Source organism: Aulostomus chinensis, chromosome 6 (genome assembly GCF_037954235.1).
Source record: "Aulostomus chinensis isolate RoL2024-O1b breed Wild chromosome 6, RoL_Achi_v1.0, whole genome shotgun sequence".
In the NCBI taxonomy this organism is placed as follows: domain Eukaryota; kingdom Metazoa; phylum Chordata; class Actinopteri; order Syngnathiformes; family Aulostomidae; genus Aulostomus; species Aulostomus chinensis.
The window spans coordinates 31341541-31360790 of NC_141325.1; the positions used below are offsets into that span (position 1 = coordinate 31341541).

The 19250-nt window shown below is 49.5% G+C and overlaps 2 protein-coding genes across 2 annotated transcripts in view; both read right to left on the reverse strand.

The window, feature by feature from the left end:
* adora2aa (adenosine A2a receptor a) overlaps positions 1 to 8310 on the reverse strand; it is an 8733-nt gene extending 423 nt beyond the window's left edge. The window contains exons 1-2 of the mRNA XM_086207581.1: positions 7754 to 8310; positions 1 to 2403 (exon numbers count right to left, since the gene is read on the reverse strand). The exon at positions 1 to 2403 is cut by the window's left edge and continues 423 nt beyond it. Coding sequence (XP_086063707.1) covers positions 1299 to 2403; positions 7754 to 8088 — 1440 coding nt within the window. The 5' untranslated portion in view covers positions 8089 to 8310 and the 3' untranslated portion in view covers positions 1 to 1298. The remainder of the gene's footprint in view (positions 2404 to 7753) is intronic.
* Positions 8311 to 16210: 7900 nt separating this feature from the next.
* specc1la (sperm antigen with calponin homology and coiled-coil domains 1-like a) overlaps positions 16211 to 19250 on the reverse strand; it is a 29207-nt gene continuing 26167 nt past the window's right edge. The window contains exon 16 of the mRNA XM_086207583.1: positions 16211 to 18640. Coding sequence (XP_086063709.1) covers positions 18551 to 18640 — 90 coding nt within the window. The 3' untranslated portion in view covers positions 16211 to 18550. The remainder of the gene's footprint in view (positions 18641 to 19250) is intronic.

The following is a 19250-nucleotide window of genomic DNA, read 5'->3' on the forward strand; positions in this document are numbered from 1 at the left end:
CTTCATTTTGTCTCCTGTTGTTCCAGAAGTTAAAATAATATGGAATTATGAGGACTTGCTGAAGGAAGCAGGCCCCAGGATGATCCCAGCTCTGGTCCAACCCTAACCATCATGCTGAAGGTCAGCAGCTGTAACATACTAGTACTAGTACTAGTAATGGGACTAGTACTAGTACTCGTACACCCATACTACTGGGACTAGAACTCAGAGGAAAAGGACCGGTACTAGCTCAGGGACCGGCACTAGCACAAGGACCAGTGCTCAGGGGCCAGTGCTAGCTCAGGGACCACTGATCAGGGACCAGTGCTAGCTCAGGGGTCAGTGCTTGCTCAGGGGCCAGTGCTAGCTCAGGGACCGCGGGTCAGGGACCGGTGCTTGCTCAGGGGCCAGTGCTAGCTCAGGGACCGCGGGTCAGCGGCCGGTGCTTGCTCAGGGGCCAGTGCTTGCTCAGAGGCCAGTGCTAGCTCAGGGACCGCGGGTCAGGGGCCGGTGCTTGCTCAGGGGCCAGTGCTAGCTCAGGGACCACTGGTCAGGGACCAGTGCTAGCTCAGGGGCCAGTGCTACCTCAGGGACCGCTGGTCAGGGGCCAGTGCTTGCTCAGGGGCCAGTGCTAGCTCAGGGGTCAGTGCTGGGGGACTGGTGCTCAAGAACCGGTGCTCAGGGACTGTTCCTGAGGGACTGGTGCTCAAGAACCGGTGCTCAGGGACCGGTGCTCAGGGGCAGGCTCTCTGAACCTGGCTCTCAGGAACCGCCTCTCTGGAACTGGCTCTCTGGGACCAGCTCTCTGGGAGCACTGCTCAGGGACCAGAGAATTCTGAATCGCAATTAAAGGAATGACATTCCTGCTTTCATTCCAAATACACACCAGAGGTGAACCGGCTGGTCTCGGGACCAAAGACCAAATCAGCCCCGTAGTTTGTGTGTTATCCTGCTGACAGAGCCGCAGACTGGTCCATGAGAACAGAACCTCCTCCAAACCCAGTGCAGATTCAGCAAATACATGACTTAGCTCCTATGAAGTAGTACATGTCTGGTTGAGGTTCTGGCCTTGTTTCTGGTCTCAGCAGAGGAACCTCAACACCTCCACATTTATTCTTCTCTGAGTTTTTCTAGAGTGCCGATGTGAGGGGGGAGGGGGGAAAATCTCAATATGCTAATGAGTGGTCCTTCTAAGGCGCAGCTCCTTCAGGTTTGGAATGTGCTGAGGGGAGAAGTGATTAGTGTTCATCGTTAAGTCCACCCTCCTGAGTCCAGCAGCAGGCCAACACACACCCAGACGTCTGCTGTAGGGTCAAAGGTCAGCTGAAGCGCTGCGCGACCCATTCAGCTGCTCCATCGCGCCTCGATTCTGTTGCAAATGAATGTAGTTGAAGTGGTGGAGACACTGTGAGTGGCATCAGGGTTCCAGGTCCTCCGGCATGTCCGTCAATGAAGCTGTTCTTGCTGCTCTGCCTGTTGAACAGCAACGCCACGTGGGCGGAGCTTGGGTTCAACTTGTCATTGTCCTCCTTGAGCTCTGGTCCTGCACAATCAGGCTGCTGCTCCACATACTGGCTGATGGGGACTGGAGTCCACCGGACCGCCTGCAGGAGGCAAGGCCACATGTCAGGACAGTGAGAGACGATTACGGACAGAGGGGGCTGGGACCCCGCCACCACAGCGCCCACTAAGGGAGAGACATGAGTGAGGCCATGGTGGGAGCTGTCGCCACTGCTGTTCTCAGTGAACATGTCGAAGCTGAGGCCGCTGGCCTTGAGTCGGATGGAGTCGGTGATGCTGTTGTAGGTGGAGTTGCGTTGACTTCTCTGCAGCTGCTCCTGCTGACCTAAGATGTGGCGCCGGATAATCTTACGAAAGGTCTGACGGAACTCCCTGATGCGGTAGGCGTAGATGAAGGGGTTAACCACTGAGTTGGCATGGGAGAGGATGATGGCCACATACATGATCCAGAGCGGGGGCCGATCACAGGTTGGGCAGAAGAGGGTGAAGCAGTTGATGATGTGCAGCGGCAGCCAGCAGACAGCAAACAGCCCTACAATGATGGCCAGAGACTTGGCCGCCTGCACCTCCTTCTGCAGCGTGGAGCCCGACTTCTCGCCATGAATGGCCTTCACCTCCATCAGCTTGAGCTGGTGGCGGGCGGCCATGAAGATGCACAGGTAGATGGCCAGCATCATCAGCAGGGGGATCATCACACAGGCAAAGAAGTTAAAGTAGACCATGTAGTCCATGACCACCACCTCCTCAAACAGGCATCTCATCAGGTGGGGGGGGCATGTGCTGTTGGCGCTCTGACTCTGCTTGTGCCAGCCCATCATGGGGGTCAGACCAATGATGATTGACAACACCCAGCAGATGGCGATGATGCCCCGGGCGCGCTGACCTGTCACCAAACTGTTGTACCTGCAGATGAAGAATCCAACATGTCTGATCAGACACACACACAGACAAATACGCACACACAGACACACAGACACACAGACGCACACACACACAAACACGCACAGACACACAGACACACACAGACACGCACAGACACACACACACAGACAAACACGCACGGACACACACACAGACACACACAAACACACACACAAACACACACAGACACACACACAAACACGCACAGACACACACACAAACACGCACAGACACACACACAGATGCACACAGGCACAAACACGCACAGACACACACACAAACACACACAGACACACATACAAACACGCACAGACACACACGCACAGACAAAATGCACAGACACACACGCACAGACACACACACACAGACGCACACACAAAAACACGCACAGACACACACAAACACACACGACACACACTCAAACACAGATGCACAGATACGCACAGACACACACACAGACACACAAACACACAGAGACACACACACAAACACGCACAGACACACACAAACACGTACGGACACACACACACAGACAAACACGCACGGACACACACACGCAGATGCACACACACGCACAAACAGGCACAGACACACACACACACACACACAAACACGCACAGACACACACGCACAGACAACATGCACAGACACACACACACAGACGCACACACACAGACACGCACAACACACACACAGACACACACAGACACACAAAAACACACACACACACAGATGCACACACACGCACAGACACACACAGACACACACGCACAGACAACATGCACAGACACACACACACAGACGCACACACACAAACACGCGCAGACGCACACACACAAACACGCGCAGACGCACACACAGATGCACACACACACACAAACACGCACAGACACACATGCACAGACAACACGCACACAGACACACACACAGACGCAAACAGGCACACACAGACACACACACAGACATACACAGACGCACACAAACAGACGCATACACACAGACACACACTCAGACACACACAGACATACACAGACGCACACACACAGACAGACACACACACACTGACAGACACACACAAACAGACGCACACACACACAGACACACACACAAAGACAGACACGCACACAGACACACACACAGACGCACGCACAGACACAGACAAACACGCACGGACACACACACAGATGCACACACACGCACAAACACGCACAGACACACACACACACACAAACACGCACAGACACACACGCACAGACAACATGCACAGACACACACACACAGACGCACACACACAAACACGCACAGACACACACACAAACACACACAGACACAGACACACACAGACAAACACACAGACACACACAGATGCGCACGCACAAACACACACAAACACACACACACAACCACACACAGACACATACACAAACACGCACAGACACACACGCACAGACAACATGCACAGACACACACACACACAGACGCACACACACAAACACGCGCAGACGCATACACAGATGCACACACACACGCACAGACACACACGCACAGACAACACGCACAGACGCACACACAGACACAGACACACACACAGACAGACACACATACACACACACACAGACACACACAGACGCACACACAAAGACAGACACGCACACAGACACACACACACACAGACACACACAGACACAGACGCACAGACAACATGCACAGACACACACACACAGACGCACACACACAAACACACACACAAACACGCACAACACACACAGACACACACAGACACAAAAACACACAGACACACACACACAGATGCACAGACACACACACACAAACACACACAGACACACATGCACAGACAACACGCACAAACGCACACAGACACACACACAGATGCACACAGACACACACACAGACATACACAGATGCACACACAGACACACACACAGATACACACTCAGACACACACAGACATACACAGACGCACACACACAGACGCACACACAGACGCATACACACAGACACACACACAGACACACACTCAGACACACACAGACATACACAGACGCACACACACAGACGCATACACACAGACGCACACACACAGACAGACAAACACACACTGACAGACACACACAAACAGACGCACACACACAGACACACACACAAAGACAGACACGCACACAGACACACACACAGACGCACGCACAGACACAGACAAACATGCACGGACACACACACACACAGATGCACACACACGCACAAACATGCACAGACACACAGACACACACACAAACACGCACAGACACACACGCACAGACAACATGCACAGACACACACACACAGACGCACACACACAAACATGCACAGACACACAGACACACACACAAACACGCACAGACACACACGCACAGACAACATGCACAGACACACACACACAGACGCACACACACAAACACGCACGGACACACACACAAACACACACAGACACACACACACAGACACACACACAGACACACACACAGATGCACACGCACGCACAAATACACACACACAACCACACACAGACACACACAAACACGCACAGACACACACGCACAGACAACATGCACAGACACACACACACACAGACGCACACACACAAACACGCGCAGACGCACACACAGATGCACACACACGCACAGACAGACACGCACAGACAACACGCACAGACGCACACACAGACAGACACAGACAGACACACATACACAGACGCACACAGACACACACACAAAGACAGACACGCACACAGACACACACACACAGACACACACAGACGGACACATAGACACATACAGACAGACAGACACACACACAGACACACACACAGATGCACACACACGCACAAACACGCACAGACACACACACACAAACATGCACAGACACTCACACAAACACGTACAGACACACACACACAGAAAAACATGCACGGACACACACACATAGATGCACACACACGCACAAACACGCACAGACACACACAAACACGCACAGACAACATGCACAGACACACACACACGGACGCACACACACAAACACACACAGACACACAAACACACACAGACACACACGCACAGATGCACACACACGCACAAACACACACAGACACACACACACAAACATGCACAGACACACACACGGATGCACACACACACAAACACACACACACAAACACGCACAGACAACACGCACAGACACACACACAGACGCACACACACAGACGCACACACAACACACACACAGAGACATACACAGACGCACACAGAGACACACACACAGATACACACTCAGACACACACACAGACATACACAGACGCACACACACAGACGCATACACACACAGATACACACACAGACGCACACACACAGACACACACACAGACGCACACACACAGACAGACACACACAGACAGACACACACACACACTGACAGACACACACACAGACGCACACAAAGACACACACACAGACACACACACAAAGACAGACACGCACACAGACACACACACATACACACAGAGACACACACACAGACAGACAAACACACAGATGCACACACAGACACACACAGACAGACACACACACACAGACGCACACAGACGCACACAGACACACACACAGACATACACAGACGCACACACAGACACACACACACACACACACACACACACACACACACACACACATCTCTATTTGACGGACTGAAGCGATCATCTCCTGGACAGACATTCCCTCCACCAAGCTGTGTCAGATGGACAGATTATTACGAAATTTGGATGAAAGAAAGGAAACAGGACAAAGAACAAAATTATGAACTTGTGGAGATGATCTGGCTCAGACTCTGTGTGTGTGTGTGTGTGTGTGTGTGTGTGTGTGTGTGTGTGTGTGTGTGTGTGTGTGTGTGTGTGTGTTTTCGAGGACACGCTTCTTATCATGGAACGACAAGAGACCAGGATAAACAAATCAGGTCTATTTTCAGCGTCCTCATGTCAGTGTGGGAGAGCAGCTGAGACTTCTGCCTTGTTTCTGTTGCATTCTTCAAATGTTAAAGTGCAAATGTCAATGCTACAAAAACACTGTGAGAGTTCTGAAAACAGGAAGTTCCATATGGCTCTCCACATTGGCGTTTGTATTTGATGAGGTCAGACTGTGGTTAGGCCACATGTTTGCAGACGTTCCACTCCAGATTAATGTCAAAAATAAATCTCTTCTGATGAGCAACATCAACCTTTCAACATGTGTTCCACAGGATCGCCGTATCATGAGATTCCTGCAGAAGTACTAGCATTTATGGAGTCTGCAGAAGCAGTCAGAGACACATTCATGGGAGACGTGTGCTCCCTCATGGGCTGGTGGGTCAGTGGAGCAGCTTGTTTAGAGGCTGTAGGATAGGTAGGCCTGCCAGTTGGTAGACAACAGGGTCAGTAGGTTGGCAGGACCGTGGGTCGGTAGGTTTGCCTGTGTGTAGGTCATCCGATCATGGTGCGTGTTAAGAGTGGCATCATTGTGCTAACAGGGTGTTTGCATCCTCTCCTGTTCTTGCTGAGGTCATCGATGGTCCACTGATACTCACTGTCAAGCCATACGATGATGATGGAGAGAAATAACTGAAAGGTGTGGAAGCACACACACACGCAAACACACACACATGCACACACACGCACACACACACACAGACAAATCTCCTTTCTGTTAGTCAGGACGATAATTGCATTGTTATTCACGCAACCACCTGATTCATATGCGGATATAAAGAGATCCAGAGGTTTGAACCGAACCACAAACAGCAGCAACAGTCCTGAGGCTGACTCAGTCTCGTCTGTTTTAAATATGTGGAACAAATCCAAAATCAAAGAATTGACAAGTATTGGCATTTTTTAATCAACAAAATATCTGAATGTTTTATATCCGAGTGGCTGAAGCTGCATTAGAGTCAGGGAGTAAAATGAAGTGTTACCACTGTAGTTTAGCTTCTTATTCTGTTCCTCAAAGCAGCTTCAAATCTGGTTTTCTCCTCCTCCATAGTTCTCATTTCAGGTGGCGTTTATCTGTTCCATGACGTAGTTATTTAATCATACATGTTGCTGCTGCGCTGATCAGTGGTCAGGGCTCTGACACTCATCTGGTCTGCAGTTATTGGGATGTAAACAACATATTCATACATGTAACACTCAAAAACTAAGTTTCTTAGATTCTCATCCACCATTTACACATCATGACCTGCTCGATCTCTCAGTGCCTGGAATCCAACTAGCATCGAACTAAGACGAAGTTGTTTGTCTCTGGGGTCACTGACCTGAGGGGAAGCTTGATAGCGATGTAGCGGTCGATGGCAATGGCCAGTAGGCTGAAGATGGAGCTCTGGGTGAGAACCAGGACAAAGCAGGCGATGAACAGACAGCCATAGAAGTTGGAGCAGAAGCCCGTGCTGATGACAATGGAGAAGGGGATGGCCAGGACGCCCACGGCAATGTCAGCCACCGCTAACGACACCACAAAGAAGTTGGTGATGCTCTGCAGGTTGCTGTTGAGGGCCACGGCCCAGCACACCAGCACATTGCCCAGCACAGAAAAGATAGCAATCAGCAGCTCCAGGGCGATGTAGATTGAGGCTGTGGGGTCGTCCGGCATGGTGAGAGAGACGGGAAGGTCACTGATAAGGAGGGGGGAAACCTCGCCTCAACAACCATAGCTGCAGCCCTCTCACCCGACACCTCCAGGAGCCACCTCAAACCTGCGCAGCTGGAGCAGATGACAGAGGTTCAGCTGCTCTGCTCTGCAGACGCCTCCATCCTCTCCTCCAGCAGCCCTGTTCTCCCCCCAGGACTCCTCCCTCACTGCCTGTTCCCACGAACCCCTGGAGGGCTGAGAGGACGCCAACCACACACAGCACTGCAGTGGCTGCAGATAAAGAGCTGCAGAACTCAAGAGGAGGAAGTGCTCTTACAATGAAGTAAACGGACTTCATCACATAGAGAAGCAGCAAACGTCTCCCACATGCTGTGGTCTCTAACATGCTGTGGTCTCTAACATGCTGTGGTCTCTGACATGCTGTGGTCTCTAACATGCTGTGGTCTCTGACATGCTGTGGTCTCTAACATGCTGTGGTCTCTCACATGCTGTGGTCTCTCACATGCTGTGGTCTCTCACATGCTGTGGTCTCTCACATGCTGTGGTCTCTAACATGCTGTGGTCTCTAACATGCTGTGGTCTCGCTATGGTCTCTCACATGGTGTGGTCTCGCTGTGGTCTCTAACATGCTGTGGTCTCTAACATGCTGTGGTCTCGCTATGGTCTCTCACATGCTGTGGTCTCTGACATGCTGTGGTCTCTCACATGCTGTGGTCTCTCACATGCTGTGGTCTCTAACATGCTGTGGTCTCTAACATGCTGTGGTCTCTCACATGCTGTGGTCTCTAACATGCTGTGGTCTCTAACATGCTGTGGTCTCTAACATGCTGTAGTCTCTCACATGCTGTGGTCTCTAACATGCTGTGGTCTCTCACATGCTGTGGTCTCTCACATGCTGTGGTCTCTAACATGCTGTGGTCTCTCACATGCTGTGGTCTCTCACATGCTGTGGTCTCTCACATGCTGTGGTCTCTCACATGCTGTGGTCTCTCACATGCTGTGGTCTCTGACATGCTGTGGTCTCTCACATGCTGTGGTCTCTAACATGCTGTGGTCTCTCACATGGTGTGGTCTCGCTGTGGTCTCTCACATGCTGTGGTCTCTAACATGCTGTGGTCTCTCACATGCTGTGGTCTTGCTGTGGTCTCTAACATGCTGTGGTCTCTCACATGCTGTGGTCTCTAACATGCTGTGGTCTCTAACATGCTGTGGTCTCTCACATGCTGTGGTCTCTCACATGCTGTGGTCTCTCACATGGTGTGGTCTCGCTGTGGTCTCTCACATGCTGTGGTCTCTGACATGCTGTGGTCTCTAACATGCTGTGGTCTCTAACATGCTGTAGTCTCTAACATGCTGTTGTCTCTGACATGCTGTAGTCTCTCACATGCTGTGGTCTCTCGCATGCTGTAGTCTCTAACATGCTGTAGTCTCTAACATGCTGTGGTCTCTCACATGCTGTGGTCTCTCACATGCTGTGGTCTCTAACATGCTGTAGTCTCTCACATGCTGTAGTCTCTAACATGCTGTGGTCTCTGACATGCTGTGGTCTCTCACATGCTGTAGTCTCTAACATGCTGTTGTCTCTGACATGCTGTTGTCTCTCACATGCTGTGGTCTCTCACATGCTGTAGTCTCTCACATGCTGTGGTCTCTCACATGCTGTTGTCTCTGACATGCTGTGGTCTCTGACATGCTGTGGTCTCTAACATGCTGTTGTCTCTCACATGCTGTTGTCTCTGACATGCTGTGGTCTCTAACATGCTGTGGTCTCTAACATGCTGTGGTCTCTGACATGCTGTGGTCTCTAACATGCTGTTGTCTCTGACATGCTGTGGTCTCTGACATGCTGTTGTCTCTGACATGCTGTAGTCTCTAACATGCTGTTGTCTCTGACATGCTGTAGTCTCTAACATGCTGTGGTCTCTCACATGCTGTTGTCTCTCACATGCTGTGGTCTCTCACATGCTGTTGTCTCTAACATGCTGTGGTCTCTCACATGCTGTGGTCTCTCACATGCTGTGGTCTTGCTGTGGTCTCTCACATGCTGTGGTCTCTCACATGCTGTGGTCTCTAACATGCTGTAGTCTCTAACATGCTGTAGTCTCTAACATGCTGTTGTCTCTCACATGCTGTGGTCTCTCACATGCTGTGGTCTTGCTGTGGTCTCTCACATGCTGTGGTCTCTCACATGCTGTGGTCTCTAACATGCTGTGGTCTCTCACATGCTGTAGTCTCTAACATGCTGTAGTCTCTAACATGCTGTTGTCTCTGACATGCTGTTGTCTCTGACATGCTGTGGTCTCTCACATGCTGTGGTCTCTCACATGCTGTGGTCTTGCTGTGGTCTCTCACATGCTGTGGTCTCTCACATGCTGTGGTCTCTAACATGCTGTGGTCTCTCACATGCTGTAGTCTCTAACATGCTGTAGTCTCTAACATGCTGTTGTCTCTGACATGCTGTTGTCTCTCACATGCTGTGGTCTCTCACATGCTGTAGTCTCTCACATGCTGTGGTCTCTGACATGCTGTGGTCTCTGACATGCTGTGGTCTCTAACATGCTGTTGTCTCTCACATGCTGTTGTCTCTGACATGCTGTGGTCTCTAACATGCTGTGGTCTCTAACATGCTGTGGTCTCTAACATGCTGTTGTCTCTGACATGCTGTGGTCTCTAACATGCTGTTGTCTCTCACATGCTGTGGTCTCTGACATGCTGTTGTCTCTCACATGCTGTGGTCTCTGACATGCTGTGGTCTCTAACATGCTGTGGTCTCTAACATGCTGTGGTCTCTGACATGCTGTGGTCTCTAACATGCTGTGGTCTCTGACATGCTGTGGTCTCTAACATGCTGTGGTCTCTCACATGCTGTGGTCTCTCACATGCTGTGGTCTCTCACATGCTGTGGTCTCTCACATGCTGTGGTCTCTAACATGCTGTGGTCTCTAACATGCTGTGGTCTCGCTATGGTCTCTCACATGGTGTGGTCTCGCTGTGGTCTCTAACATGCTGTGGTCTCTAACATGCTGTGGTCTCGCTATGGTCTCTCACATGCTGTGGTCTCTGACATGCTGTGGTCTCTCACATGCTGTGGTCTCTCACATGCTGTGGTCTCTAACATGCTGTGGTCTCTAACATGCTGTGGTCTCTCACATGCTGTGGTCTCTAACATGCTGTGGTCTCTAACATGCTGTAGTCTCTCACATGCTGTGGTCTCTAACATGCTGTGGTCTCTCACATGCTGTGGTCTCTCACATGCTGTGGTCTCTAACATGCTGTGGTCTCTCACATGCTGTGGTCTCGCTATGGTCTCTCACATGCTGTGGTCTCTAACATGCTGTGGTCTCTCACATGCTGTGGTCTCTCACATGCTGTGGTCTCTCACATGCTGTGGTCTCTGACATGCTGTGGTCTCTCACATGCTGTGGTCTCTAACATGCTGTGGTCTCTCACATGGTGTGGTCTCGCTGTGGTCTCTCACATGCTGTGGTCTCTAACATGCTGTGGTCTCTCACATGCTGTGGTCTTGCTGTGGTCTCTAACATGCTGTGGTCTCTCACATGCTGTGGTCTCTAACATGCTGTGGTCTCTCACATGCTGTGGTCTTGCTGTGGTCTCTAACATGCTGTGGTCTCTCACATGGTGTGGTCTCGCTGTGGTCTCTCACATGCTGTGGTCTCTAACATGCTGTGGTCTCTCACATGCTGTGGTCTTGCTGTGGTCTCTAACATGCTGTGGTCTCTCACATGGTGTGGTCTCGCTGTGGTCTCTCACATGCTGTGGTCTCTGACATGCTGTGGTCTCTAACATGCTGTGGTCTCTAACATGCTGTAGTCTCTAACATGCTGTTGTCTCTGACATGCTGTAGTCTCTCACATGCTGTGGTCTCTCACATGCTGTAGTCTCTAACATGCTGTAGTCTCTAACATGCTGTGGTCTCTCACATGCTGTGGTCTCTCACATGCTGTGGTCTCTAACATGCTGTAGTCTCTCACATGCTGTAGTCTCTAACATGCTGTGGTCTCTGACATGCTGTGGTCTCTCACATGCTGTAGTCTCTAACATGCTGTTGTCTCTGACATGCTGTTGTCTCTCACATGCTGTGGTCTCTAACATGCTGTAGTCTCTCACATGCTGTGGTCTCTCACATGCTGTTGTCTCTGACATGCTGTGGTCTCTGACATGCTGTGGTCTCTGACATGCTGTGGTCTCTAACATGCTGTTGTCTCTGACATGCTGTGGTCTCTGACATGCTGTTGTCTCTGACATGCTGTAGTCTCTAACATGCTGCTGTCTCTGACATGCTGTAGTCTCTAACATGCTGTGGTCTCTCACATGCTGTTGTCTCTCACATGCTGTGGTCTCTCACATGCTGTTGTCTCTAACATGCTGTGGTCTCTCACATGCTGTGGTCTCTCACATGCTGTGGTCTTGCTGTGGTCTCTCACATGCTGTGGTCTCTCACATGCTGTGGTCTCTAACATGCTGTAGTCTCTAACATGCTGTAGTCTCTAACATGCTGTTGTCTCTCACATGCTGTGGTCTCTCACATGCTGTGGTCTTGCTGTGGTCTCTCACATGCTGTGGTCTCTCACATGCTGTGGTCTCTCACATGCTGTGGTCTCTCACATGCTGTAGTCTCTAACATGCTGTAGTCTCTAACATGCTGTTGTCTCTGACATGCTGTTGTCTCTGACATGCTGTGGTCTCTCACATGCTGTGGTCTCTCACATGCTGTGGTCTTGCTGTGGTCTCTCACATGCTGTGGTCTCTCACATGCTGTGGTCTCTAACATGCTGTGGTCTCTCACATGCTGTAGTCTCTAACATGCTGTAGTCTCTAACATGCTGTTGTCTCTGACATGCTGTTGTCTCTCACATGCTGTGGTCTCTCACATGCTGTAGTCTCTCACATGCTGTGGTCTCTGACATGCTGTGGTCTCTGACATGCTGTGGTCTCTAACATGCTGTTGTCTCTCACATGCTGTTGTCTCTGACATGCTGTGGTCTCTAACATGCTGTGGTCTCTAACATGCTGTGGTCTCTAACATGCTGTTGTCTCTGACATGCTGTGGTCTCTAACATGCTGTTGTCTCTCACATGCTGTGGTCTCTGACATGCTGTGGTCTCTCACATGCTGTGGTCTCTCACATGCTGTGGTCTCTAACATGCTGTTGTCTCTAACATGCTGTTGTCTCTGACATGCTGTGGTCTCTAACATGCTGTTGTCTCTGACATGCTGTGGTCTCTGACATGCTGTGGTCTCTAACATGCTGTTGTCTCTGACATGCTGTGGTCTCTAACATGCTGTTGTCTCTGACATGCTGTGGTCTCTAACATGCTGTTGTCTCTGACATGCTGTGGTCTCTGACATGCTGTGGTCTCTAACATGCTGTGGTCTCTCACATGGTGTGGTCTCGCTGTGGTCTCTGACATGCTGTGGTCTCTGACATGCTGTGGTCTCTAACATGCTGTGGTCTCTAACATGCTGTGGTCTCTGACATGCTGTGGTCTCTCACATGCTGTGGTCTCTCACATGCTGTGGTCTCTAACATGCTGTTGTCTCTAACATGCTGTTGTCTCTGACATGCTGTGGTCTCTAACATGCTGTTGTCTCTGACATGCTGTGGTCTCTGACATGCTGTGGTCTCTAACATGCTGTTGTCTCTGACATGCTGTGGTCTCTAACATGCTGTTGTCTCTGACATGCTGTGGTCTCTGACATGCTGTGGTCTCTCACATGCTGTGGTCTCTGACATGCTGTGGTCTCTAACATGCTGTTGTCTCTGACATGCTGTGGTCTCTGACATGCTGTGGTCTCTCACATGCTGTGGTCTCTAACATGCTGTTGTCTCTGACATGCTGTGGTCTCTCACATGCTGTGGTCTCTAACATGCTGTTGTCTCTGACATGCTGTGGTCTCTCACATGCTGTTGTCTCTGACATGCTGTTGTCTCTGACATGCTGTGGTCTCTAACATGCTGTGGTCTCTAACATGCTGTTGTCTCTGACATGCTGTTGTCTCTGACATGCTGTGGTCTCTGACATGCTGTTGTCTCTGACATGCTGTGGTCTCTGACATGCTGTTGTCTCTGACATGCTGTTGTCTCTAACATGCTGTTGTCTCTGACATGCTGTTGTCTCTGACATGCTGTTGTCTCTAACATGCTGTTGTCTCTGACATGCTGTTGTCTCTGACATGCTGTTGTCTCTAACATGCTGTTGTCTCTGACATGCTGTTGTCTCTAACATGTGTTTCTCACATGCTTCCTCCTACTTCTATGTTTTGTAGTGATTTTCAACAGTTTCCTCACGTGTCTCTCTAACTTGGTTCAGCTCCCTCTTCACCACAACAGACTGGTTTAACACCCGCAAGACTGCGGATGCCGCCCCAATCCGCCTGTCAATCTCCTGCTCCATCCTACCCTCACTCGTGAACAAGACCCAGAGATACTTAAACTCCTCCACCTGAGGTAAGACCCCCCCCCCCCCCAACCTGGAGTGGGCAAACCACCCTTTTCCGGCTGAGGACCATGGCCTCAGACTTGGAGGGGCTGATTCTCATCCCGGCCACTTCACATTCTGCTGCAAACTGTCCCAGCAAGAGCTGGAGGTCGTGGCCCGATCCTGGTGCTGCTGGAGGAGGCTCCAGACCTGAAGAGCCCGTAGCGCCACCTGCCCACGTCCCCGTCTGTCCATCAGTCTCTCCTCCTTATCTCCTTCTGTCTTTGTCTCTGTCCATCAGTCTCTCCTCCTTTCTCTCTCTCTTTATCTCTGTCCCTCTCTTTCCTTCTGTCTCTCTGTCCTCCTCCATTCTCTGTCTCTGTCTCTGTCCTGCTCTCTCTCCGTCCCCACTGATCCTGGATCTGCTCCACCTTCCTGCTGGTAAAGGAAGGTTCTGGTGGCTCCTGTTGCAGGATGTGCTGCTGATGGAGAATTGTTGGGTGGAGGTTCATTGAAGGAGGGAGGTGCTGGACCTGCTCTACTTGGACAGAGTCAGGACAGAACTTTGGTTGGGGTTTGGTGCCACTAATAAACCTGACTTGATTATTGACTCATCAATTATGACCAAGAACAGGAAAACCCTTGTGATGGGAGACAACTAAAAAGTGCAAACTAACCACAGTTTAGATGCTGGATGGTCACATGACACTGCTGATGACATCAGCAAACTAAAAGCCTTCAGTTTAGACATGATGAATCTCTGTTCAACCAGACTTTATCATGTGCAGGACCACAGTGAGTACTTTTGAGTTGGAATACAGGAAGAAGTGTTTCATGTTCAGTCTGAACACCCATCAGGTTCCACTCCTTGATAAAAGAATATTCAGATAGAACCTGCCGGTGTGCTTGACACCATCTTAAACAGTCCAACATGAAGTCTCTTCCTCGTGTTGAACATTTAGTCTTTAGCCACGTGTAGCAGCAAGCATGTTCTTAGACCAACACAAAAGTGACAAGGTCAACTTCTAAAGCAGATACACGCTCAAAAACTGCAGATGAATAAATTGTCTGGGAACCTTTTTCTCAACCATGTTAAAAATTAGGATTTAACCTCCCTGCTGCCTCATCATTAAATGTTTGAGCGAAATGAAGGAGCTGCAAAAAAATGAGACGACAGAACTTCTATCAGTTCAATAATACAATCCAGAATCAACTGATGGTTTTCCTCAGCTTCAGCAGATTTTGCCTTCTAATTGGTCGTGTGCTTTACTCACGCTGGTTGTTGGGAGCCTTCCATGTGTCCTCTTAAAGGAACCCTAAGAAAACACAGAACCGCAGGTCAAAGTAAAATATCCTACATGTGTTCAGATTTGAGGACCTCGATGCATCATGGGAGATTCTCCACCAGTCTAGGCCCCAGGCAGTTTAACTAAAGAATGGTTTGAGGTTCCCAGGATAAAATTTACCTCAACTCTTTGAATCCCCCTCTACATGCAGCTGTGTAACTGGAAGATGTTCCCACAGGAGAGGAACCCAGGTTCCAGAGGGGTCGTCAGGGACTCTGTCCTCTGAGATCCAACCACATTATCTGAAGACCTGCTACTGTTTCAGAGGTTAGCAAAACTCTGGGTCACAATGAACATTCGAAAGAATGAATAAAAGAAAAGAACGAATGAATGAACGACTACAACAACAGCAGCTGTTTGAATGATCTTTTATAAGTACTGCCAGAAAAAAAGCAACATAAAACCACACACTTACTGTGCACTTAATACTGTCACTTAGTCTCATCACTACCACACACACACACACACACACACACACACACACACACACACACTGTCTTTACCAGCGGACTATTTCATGCAGCGTGATCAGAAAACAACTGTTATGTCCCACAGCAAACATAAAATGGCACAAGTCATGAAAAAAACAGATTGTGGATTTAAAGGCAACGTGGACGTCAAAAGACAAACTAAAGCGGTTCAGTGGAATTCTCAGAGCAATTCAAGTACAAAAAATACACATTTCATGATGAAGTGGACCTGGTTGAGGCAGAGTGGACTCAACACTTTCCACTTTAGCTTCAGGAGCCTTCAAATCTTTCTGCTGCTCATAGATGTTCCTGTTTGGAGCGATCACACACACACACACACACACACACACACACACACACACACACACACACACTTGTGCTATCTGACTTTCTCCTGCAGCTGTACAGATGTGGAGGTGTAGTTTGGCCCACAGAACATCAGGATGTGCTTCTAACAATCTTTCAGATGCTGAACTCTCAAGGCAGGAAACTTGTGTGACAACATCACAGCTGATCTCAGTGCAGCTTCGTGGGTGTAAGAGTTCATACATGCAAATAAAGCAACAACCACACAGCAACTTGAGCCAACAGGTTTGTTGAGTTCCCACGCAAACTTCCACTGACCAATGGTGATGAGTTCTACTGTTTCTCTGAGAGAACGTTAGTTACAGTAGCATCAGTGCAACTCCCACGCAAGAACACACGTTCTATCGTTCATTTGTGCTGAGAACAACAGAACTGCTCCGTATTTGGGAGAAAATGCTTATTCAACCCCTTGGTAAGCCCATATATTTCAAGCTATTAGCTTAGCATCACAACAACTAGCTTAGCATCAAAACTGAAAACCACAGGAAGTGAGCCTGTGGCACTAAAGAATTTCATAACCCTTCACTCTCCCGGTACTTATTCAGACCCTGACAGCAGGCTGCCATGTTCCTCTTCAGGGGCACTCGAGCTCTGGAGGAGTCAGGGATCAAACCAGTGGCCCTTCAATTACTAGACGACCACCCAACCTCCTGAGCCAACCAGCAAAGACACTGTTGATTAATTCACCTCATGTGTTTTCTGTTCTCTATGGCGCTATCATGCATCACGCTAACATGTGACCACCAGACAGAACTTGTTCCCACAAATGAATCAAATTGTGAGAACAAGTTCTGTCTGGTGGTCAGTCAGACAGGAAGTCATGAAGCAGGAACAGAAGTACTGTGTAGTGTACTGTGGTGAACAGCCAGGCTGGTTAGGCTAGCAGTTTCCCTCTGTTTTCAGTGTTTATGCTAAGCTAAGCTAGTGGCCTGCAGACTCCAGCACAGACGTGAGCCTGGTATCAACCCTCTCACTCTCCACACCTCCACTGGTCACACCTCCAGCTCTCTGATCGTCTGTCTATCAAACTCACTCACACTGAGGTGCCAGGTGACACTGCTTGCTCTATGTGCCAAATCAAAGAAGTGCATGATGGGAAATGCAAACACGCAGGATACAGTTTAGCATTCAAATCCACTTGTGATATTTTCCATTTGTGAAAACCATGGTAAAGACGGTTAGTATTATGTCACAAGTGTAGTAGTGTTGAAGTAGTGAATGCAGTATATTCGTGTGCTGTCATGGTCACATGCTCATTTGACCTGAGGACCAATCAGCCAATCAACTGTCAAAGGCTCTGAGACAAGTTTGGAGACGGATCACTGATCGCCATCATCACTTATCTTCATCTCCTCATCAGGCACTTGATCCCTTAGGGGCGTGGCTCCCGTCTGGGAGACCGGCAGTCTGATCTCCTCTCAGAGGAAACCGGTGGCCATTTTTCATCAGTGTGCAGAAGCAAAAGTTTCACAATCAGTATCAGGACAACTGTGACTAGTGCTCATGAAAATGTCTCCACTTGTTGTTCGGTACCTTGCAGAAAGTCACATGATGAAATGAACAGAAAGCAACATGTGGGCAGCATGTGGACGAGGACCTGGGAAGGCCGGGGAGAAGGCACTGGGACTTGGCTGCTCTCACAGAACCTGCAGGTCTCATCAGATCCCCTGAGAGATGGTGTTCTGCTAAATAAATACCAACATGCAATGTTACTTGGTGCTGCTCGGGTCTTTGGGGGAGGGGTGAGGTATAAGAGTTGTGAAGGCAGAGTCAATGGGAGCTCAGGAGGAGGTGTGGCTCTGATTGTGCTGCAGGAGGAGGTGCGGCTGAGGCGGTGAAGTCAGGTCTCAAAGTATTTGTAGATGGCTGTGACGTAGGTCATGACGCTCTGCCAGTCAGGCCGCTCGGTGTGCACCATCTCATTGATGTCCTGCAGCAGAGCAAGAGACAGGAAGCACTGATGAAGAGCAGATTTCTCTCTCTCTCTCTCTCACACACACACACACAGAGGCAAGCAGTTCCTGCTACGTGTCTGATTCTACCACTACAACGTCTCCTCATGTTAAACTGGTATTCATCACCAAGGTTACACACAACCCTCCTGATATTAATGCAGGCAGAGACGGAGCTACGCTAACACTTCCCACCCACTACCAGTCATTGTGCTAAGCTAAGTAGCCTGGGCCACTCTAGGGAAGGGGCTCTGTATCTCAGTAACTGGCTCGGATGAATCACAATCAGAATACTTTATTAATCCCTGGGGGGAAATTCTGTTGTTAGTTTTTAAACTTGCTCTTGAAAGTACTATAAAAATAAGAAATTACAAATTACAATAATTAGTAAAGTGCAGACTTTAAGTAAGAAGATAAAGAGTAAGAATAAACTATTTACAAAGCACAGTTGTTTGTTGATGACAATGGACATTAAGGACGCTTTCACACCAGAGCTCATTTCCTTGGATAGTCCACTTGTCTGGGCAGGCGTGAAAGCTCATCCGTATTCTGGTGTGGGCCCAACAAGAGAACTCTGGTCTGTCTTAA